The sequence below is a fragment of the Erigeron canadensis genome, chromosome 5, assembly GCF_010389155.1.
Source record: "Erigeron canadensis isolate Cc75 chromosome 5, C_canadensis_v1, whole genome shotgun sequence".
Taxonomy (NCBI): domain Eukaryota; kingdom Viridiplantae; phylum Streptophyta; class Magnoliopsida; order Asterales; family Asteraceae; genus Erigeron; species Erigeron canadensis.
The window spans coordinates 29,608,192-29,616,768 of NC_057765.1; the positions used below are offsets into that span (position 1 = coordinate 29,608,192).

At 29.4% G+C, this 8,577-nt stretch overlaps 1 protein-coding gene and 1 non-coding gene across 2 annotated transcripts; one reads left to right on the plus strand and one right to left on the minus strand.

The window, feature by feature from the left end:
- Positions 1-536: 536 nt before the first annotated feature.
- On the plus strand, positions 537-630 carry LOC122602456. The gene has a single exon (XR_006324274.1). It is a non-coding gene; the product is annotated as a small nucleolar RNA snoR109 (small nucleolar RNA).
- Positions 631-6,705: 6,075 nt separating this feature from the next.
- LOC122602288 (F-box protein SNE-like) lies at positions 6,706-7,388 on the minus strand. The gene has a single exon (XM_043774994.1). The coding sequence runs from the start codon at positions 7,335-7,337 to the stop codon at positions 6,858-6,860; it is 480 nt and encodes a 159-aa protein (XP_043630929.1). The 5' UTR covers positions 7,338-7,388; the 3' UTR covers positions 6,706-6,857.
- Between the last annotated feature and the right edge of the window lie 1,189 nt (positions 7,389-8,577).

Below are 8,577 nucleotides of genomic sequence, written 5' to 3' on the forward strand. Positions count from 1 at the left end.
TTTGACATATTTTAACTTACTTTTTATTATAAAAATTAAAAAAAATAAAATATTATAATTTAATTATACGTTAGTTTTATTTTTATAAAACAATATAATAATATTTAATAATTAATTGAGAAAAACTAAAAAATAAAATAAAAATGAGCTCAATAAATCACAGTCACCACTCACCATAGATATGAAAGAAAGAATAAAAAAGAGCCCAAAACATGACACTAATTAAAAAGTCATAAAATATACCAAAGAAGCCCATAAGGCCCATTAGTGCTAGGGCTGAAAAAGAAAGGTTCTATAAAATGCAGTCATCAAAATAGGGTTTGTCACATTTCAGTGTTTCGCAACGGCTTCCTTCTCTCTGATAAAATCGATTTAATTCATTAATTCCCAGGTTTTATAACATATGTAGTAATTATAACATTTTTATTTTATTTATATTCATTATGTTACTATGAGTCTATAAATATAAGAAAAGGAAGGCTATATTGTACCAAGAGAAAGATTGATTGAAATATCTTTTTCTTGATTGCCAAAGTGGGCTGTAGCTATAATAATTTATCACATGAAGTTTTACTGGCCGGGTGTCGTTTTTTTCAGTCGATAACTCTGCTTACCGAACTTCATACATATTATATTTTTTTATTATTAATTATAATTATCCCTCTTTTTTCAGTTTTTTTAAAGAAAATGTTGATTTTGACTTTTATAGTTTTTTTCATGTAAAGCTTTGCTGATTAAATGACATAATTTTATGAAATGTTATTTAATCATCACTTCAGTGTTTCTATTATTTAATACAAAAGATCAACCAGAAATGGAATCGTTTGATGAATTGAGTTTACTAAAATGATGTTGTAACCAATTAATTCGAGAGGAAATTACATCTTTGTCCCAAACTTGGCAGCTTTTACATTTTTGTCCATAAAGTAAAAAAAATAGAAATTTTTTCCAAAACTTGGTATTTTTCACTTTTTGTCCTGTGTTTTTTTCTTCCGTTAATGTTTTTTGTTAGGTTTTTTTTTTCCACTTTTCGTCCCTTTTTTTCACCAACCAATCTTAAAAGAAACTATTAAAAAGCCAATAGCAAATAATACAAAGGATCCACAAAAATGATGAATTATAAATGACATAAAAGTAATAAATAAAATTAAACACATAATATGTTGTATAAATGAACTAAAATACGATACCTCTGTCTCTTTGAGGCTATATTTATTAACCTTTTTATTTATTATTTAAGATAACATTAAAAAACAATAAATGTTGATACTTTTAGTATTATCAAAAATATTATTGTATTTGTTATTACCGTATGTAAATTAAAATATATATGTAAGTTATTTTTCTAACATTTTCGATTATTGAACTTGACAAATGATCAAACCAAGCCATAGATATTTTTTGTTAATTAACTGTAATATATCTATACTTCTTTATAATAATTATTAACCCTTTTATTTTAAGAAAGTATTAGAAAATGGATAGATACAAAAATACTAAATTACTCTTAATAAATCATTTCTATGAAAATGGTTATTAGAGATTACCAAATTTACCCTTAGTGAATTAATTTATACTTTAGAACCTTATCTAATTTACACTTTAAGTCCTTATCTTTTAAAAATATTTTCACTATCACCATTACATCAACTTACACGGTTACATCACTCAACACTAATTGTAGATGTCATCACCACCCGTCACCGACACCACTAAAACGCTGTCGTCGTCACCGCCGCCGCATTGCACGGGTACCATGCTAGTAAACTATTACACAAATTAGCTATTTTATTTTACTTTGTTTAAAATTACAATGGGTATATTTTATTAAGTATAAATATAAAAAAATTGTAAAATGTCTCGATTTATACACTGACAGGTAGTTTTGAAATTATCAAAATGTAAAAAAGTATAGTAAAAAATGGGAAGGATTAAACGTGAATAAAAAACTAATGAACGTGGACAACATTAACAGAGTAAAATCAACGCCTTTAGTTGCAGGGACGAAAGCGAAAACTATGTCAAGTTTAGGATTTTTATTTTTTCACTTTAGAGATGAAAATGAAAAACATACCAGATTTAATGACAAAAGATGTAATCAGCGGCGGAGGAATTCTTGTTTAGGGGGCTTGAACACGAAAAATATGCTACTCCAAGATTTAATAATTTCTATTTACTGATATTGTCCTTTAAAATCCTTTTAATTATTCAATTTTAAATGAAAAATTAGATGAAAAATTATTTAATTTTTATATTTAAGAATAGTAAAAGTTAGAGTTAAATTTGTTTTTCACATAATTGTTATCGTGTAGAAGGTTTTGAACATTAAAAATATTGTTATTATATGTCTTAAAATATACTGAAAATGTAAAAAGCTACAAACTTATGGACTAATGTAAATTTTAAATGGATGTAGAAGGGGTTTTATACAAAATGAGTAACAAATATCTCGAAAGTCTTATCTTCTCCATCGTATTGTATATTTAGTATTCGCACATGAAGAAACCTTCATTAAAGGTACCAAAACCTGCATTTTTTTTTATTCTTCAATAAGTAGTTCAAGCATAACACAAAATATACATCAATCACCATAAAAACTATTATAGTTTTAATATAATATGAAAATCACATCAATTTAAACCCCCAGATTTGGAAATTGGGGGTGGCTAAGTTGGCAACATGTTTAGAATTATAAACCTTGTAAAGGAAAAGAACGACAAGTTGGCGGGGGCTAAGCACCGATCAGCCTCTGCTGCCTCCGCTACTGTCATTAGCATTAGCACTACCAATTTTACATTTGTACACTATGAAAAGTGGCATTTAAGTTAGATTAGGTGATAATTACATACCTAAGACCTTAAGCCAAATTTCGATATATATATATATATATATATATATATAGGAAAGTGGGATGTAAACATAAGTTTGAATCACGCACTGATATATATAAAAGTTAAACATTACATATATATATATAAAAACAATAAGATAAAATAAACAAAGCATAAATGAGCCACACACAAAAATATATAAAACATAAAACATTGAGGGCATGTAACATAGTTTTTGTCACAAAATTTTTGTTAAGTTTTGAATCATTTTGATCAATAGGCACCAAATAACCTTTTGTTCCATTATATATAAGATTAATTTTTTCACATATCCCTGAATGCCTGACATATTTTAATTTTCCCCCCATTGTTTCTTGTATTATTACATTACTCTTTTATGGTTACTTTTTGTATTAATTCATATCTCTCACCCTATGATTATTCGATGGGCTTTGTTAAACCTTTCATGTGTGTTGCTCATAATTACATAAGTACATATGGGTTCTTTTGCATCTAAACACCCTACCCCCTTCTTTATGTTATTTTCTAGATCATAAGGGATTTCTTTTAAACAAAAACTATGTTAAATATAAAAAGAGTAATGAAAAAAAAGGGAAAGATGTTTGAGATACGAACAAACCAATATACCCTCATGCGAAATGTTCAACGAAGCCCATTAAATAGATTTTAGGGTGAAGGAAATGCGTTGATACAAACATTCACCGTAGGAGTATGTAATGATACAGATAACTAACATAATACCCGTACAATACAACGGTAGTGGTTACGATAGCGGTCTGGTTTTGAATCTTCCATGTTGCCATGAAGCTCGTTAGTACCATTTTTTTTGAAACATTGGTACCTTAAAGCATGTGTTACCCTAAATAAAAGATTAAGATTTTCTAAAGTTGAAAGCAACTTTATAGGTAATATTGGAGAATTTTAACCTTTGTATCAAAATCAAAAGTTAAGATTCAAAAACCACCTTTAAAATCAAATGTTAAGACCCTTACTTATAAAGTTGATTTCAACTTTAGAGGATATTTATCCCTAAATAAAGGGTGCACCCTTACAAAAAGTATATGGTCATAATAAAAAAATTATTAGTAGAACAAGTATAAATTTTATCACATATAAATACTTAAATTTTGTTAGCTACAAGTCGATCTTTTAAAGGGGCAACAACTCACTCATGCCCTTCATGTCTTTCGCCACTGAATGCTGCATAGGCCTTCACATTGATGCAGTCGTCAACAAGAGCGGTTGTTGAGAGGGTATTGGCAGTGATTCTTAAAGATCAATTCTCGCTACCTTGTGAAAGTGAGTCATGGAAGTGGTTTTGTACGTGAACATGTAATTGATTTAAGAACAAGTTCTAGGCCCAAGAACACACTTATTCTTTACCCGTAGAGATACTTTTAAATTAAGAGCATAACTCGTTATCTACAATCGGAGCGTAAGACAAGTGTCACTTCTGTAGTTGGATTGATAACAATTTAAGGAAATAGATGATACACATGATTTACTAGATTCCATGATGAGAAAGCATTTGGTGGTTTCAAAACCAATATACTTGGTTGAAAACCACCCTATAAGACTATAAATACGTGAAATAAAGACAGTCTTACATCAATTTACAAAGGGAAAGAAGTTCACCTCCAAGCAAAAAAGGCAAAGCAAAAATATATAGTTGTTACGTAGAAGAACAAATTTTTGGTCCAAAAGATGCACCTCCAAATGTGAAGTAGTGCATCTGAATAGTTCATCGAACCAAAACAAACCTTCAAATTATTTGTAACATGAGCCAAATAATCCATTGACTAATTGAATTTCATGACAATTATCTTTTATTAGTATTAAGATAAGATTACTATTATATAAAAAGTAATAAAATGGGGTGGCAAACATTGTTAAATATTTATAAAAAACTCCTACATGTTTACGATTGGGTACAAATTTAATGATTAGGGATGTTTACGCGTCAAAACTTGGCCAGATCCGGCCCGTTAAGTACACACTGTGACCTGTAGATGCACCAAAACGGGAATCGTTACCCGGCTCGTTACCTTCTCGGGCGGGTCAGTTCAGGTTAGACGGGTCAAAAACAGATCACGAGTTTTCGGGTCAATTGCACACCCATACACATGATAATTGATTCCAAATCATGAAAAATTTATAACATAAAACAATGGTGGATTTATATATTTCGTCGAAAGGGGTTAAAATAAAAATACATTGTTGGAGTTTTTTATTCTTTGTAATAGCATCTCTAATTAAGCTTGATGGAGAAACAAGTCTCTCAAAAGGTTAACACCATTGGGTGTAAAAGTTTTTTTTTTTTTTTCAAAAGTTTATGATGAAGCTATTTAACAAAAGTTTTTCTTTTTTCAAATCATTGATATTTAATCAAAAAATTACTATTAGAGTAGATGATTTTTTAAAAAGGTTGAAGTTAATGGATTTATAGGGTGATAACATAAAAAGAAACTTTTAAAATCCTTTTATTTTTTAAGATGTTCAAGATTAAGTGTTTTTTTGTGTTTTTATTTAATTATCTACTTAACTCAAGATCTATCCAATTATAAAATTTATATATATATATACTAAAAACCAAGTTATTTTTTACAACCTTTTATGCCTAAGTTACAACCATACATGCATATAACTTTTACCTCTTTCCCTTTTAACCCTCTAAACTTTTAATCTTGTACATTTTTTTCCATCTTCACTTATTTACCTTTTAACTCCTAAACTTTTAATCTTTTACATTTTTTGCCATAAACTTTTACCTCTACACCTTTTAACCCCCTAAAATTTTATATCTTTTACATTTTTGCCTGTCAATAACTATATTTAACTTTTGCTTCTTTACGTTTTTATAATAGGTTCTTATGTTTTTATCAAACAACTTCCATTTATACCTAACCTGTGTTTGGTGTGAAGTTATTTCTGATCATTTTTTGCCTATATTGTTAGAGTGCCAAATTAATGTATGTTAGGGACTTTATCAAATAACATTGTCATCTAAAAAAACAATCTACTTAGGTCCCGCTGCAAGGTGTGTGATATAATCTGCGACAACGTGTGAAATACACAATTACTACGTTTAAGCTTAATGAACACTTATCCGCGATATTACTATAAAAACTCCGCGACAACGCGCGGGTGTTTATTTCTAGTATACTACTAAAATTTCATTGCAGGTTGCAACTTACAAGCCTACAGGTTGTTGGGACAGACTCTTCCAACTTAAATACATTGGATCCGATAAAAGCACAAAAGACACAATAGCAAAGTATTTAATGAAACAGAACATTGGATCCATCATATCGTAACAGACCGTACTCACAGATTGGGGATAACTTGCCCCCGATGGTGCTCCCAATCTTTCTAATTCTCGTAATTTGTAAAGCTTTCAAACGATTCTGTTTGTACTCTTTTATATCTCTAGCGTCTTGTTTACTTGGTACTCGTAATACATTACTCAGTAGATAAGAAACGTTTAGTTGGATTAAATCTTTAACTAGTATGGTATCCGCGCAATGCGACAGCGGTGACGAGAACGGTGCTCTAGTGGTGTCGGTGATGGTACTATTGGTGGTGGATGCGGTGTCAAGTGAAATATTTTAGAGGATAAGGGCTTAGAATGTTAATTATTAGTATAAGGGTTTGGAGGATAAATTAATTCATTAGGGGCAGATTTGATAATTTATAAAAACTATTGTGTAATTATTGTGTAACATTTCTAAAATTAGAAGGTGTGATAATTTTTTATAAAGGAGTACAAATAATGTAACAAAGAAATTCAATAAACAAGATAAGATTACATTATATGGTGGAGTAACATATATAATCTCTTTAGTGTAGTCATAAATCTTATAAGAGGTGGACTATATAAATAACAATTATTAAGATTGACAAAAATAATCATTGAACCAAGCTAGAAAATTAAAATAAAAGCCTAATTAATTAACATCATATTCACTTTTCAAAAAAAAAAAAAAATTAACATCATATTCAAGTTTCTTACGTACCAACAACATTCACAGCCTCGCATAGAAACTTGAGTGACTTTTCTTGCGACTCGTATCCGATCACCCCACCCTCCAACAATCTCTCATAATACTCGACACAAAACAAAGACAATAATACTTCCACCTCGTTTCGGTTCCACAACAAAGACTCACCAACTCTCCTTATCTTGAGTCTACTTACCACGGGACGTATACAAACCATGTAGAGTCTTCGATACCCGCCAAGTGCCACAACAACTGAACGAACACGAGGGGGAGACAAGTTTTTGAAACATAAATGTTCCCATAATGAATCGTTGCGAACAATGGAACACCATTGTTTGCAGACACATGCGGCCATGCCTAATGACTTACCATCCAACAATTGTAATATTTCGATTAGTATATCTACGTGATCGTTTATAGGAAATTTGTGTTTTTGTAGTTTGGTTTGGCATCGGTCATATTTGTTATTGTTATGAATTTGCAGCATTGGTGAATTATTATTAGTTATGATTATGATACGAAGGGAATGTTGGAATTATGGGTTGTGTTGTGATATATAGGAAGTGGACTTGACTAGTGAATATATGTAAATATTAGGGAAACTTATAATTGGGGGTATCAATAGGACAGTAGGGAAATGACAACCCACAAAATTCCAAGGGGGCGTGAGAGAACAGTGAAAATTGATTAGGGGTTTGTTTAAAAAAATTATAAACTTCTCTATCAAAGGATTATTAGTTAGATGTGATTATTTTGTCTATTATTGATGTTATTAACTATCTTTATTTTTATTTTTATTTTTTTATAATAACAAGTTTTATAAAGTTTAATCATGTTTCTTAACATATCACGTTAGCCTAATTAAGAATCTTTTTTTTGTTTACCAGTTTTAATAATAAAAAAAAAATTCTATGTTTTGGTTCTAACATAAAAATTTTAACGCATCTAACAACCACACTTTGTAATTTTCAAATAAAACTGATAGGTATTCCTACGTACCTCTACTAGAAGTGTTCATGTTGTTTCTTCTCTTTTATCATGTAAAAATAGATAACTATTTCTCTTTCATGTAAGATTTAGATTATGTTTATTGTACTTTATGACCACCAAATTTTATATCGATTATTCGTAGTTATAATAATTATTTGAGAAAACTACAACATATTAGCAAATGACATCCGTATAGTCAATTTCTTTGTTTATAGGGAGAAGGAAGATATTGGTTGTTTGTTGTTGTTTCTCATGAATTATTTCGGATTTCAAATCTCAATACTTCTCTTGGCCCGTTGGGTTGAAAATGCGTTCACCTATAAACGTTATGACAATAATATCTAGTATCTACACACTCCGTATCAAATTATCAGTCTACCTTTACTTTTTAGTTATCCCAAATATATTATCCACCAGAATAAAAAGTGCTGGAATTGTTCAAATCAAACTTATCGTATTAAGTATTAAATTAGTCAAAAAACTTATTAACAAAATTAAATAAAAGGATTAATATATAATCGTCAAAGGTACGACTGTGTTATTATGGATTTTGCAAAATTCAAAGCCGTAAGAAATACAGTTTTTTTGAAATACGAGTTTTATTATTTTATCTAAAAAAATGATATTGAGATAAAAGGAATATATATTTTTGTAATACAAGGTTATGATATTTCAATTAGAGCTGACAAATCATGACTTAGAGTGTTTTTAAAATGTTAGAAATGACGTGATTAACA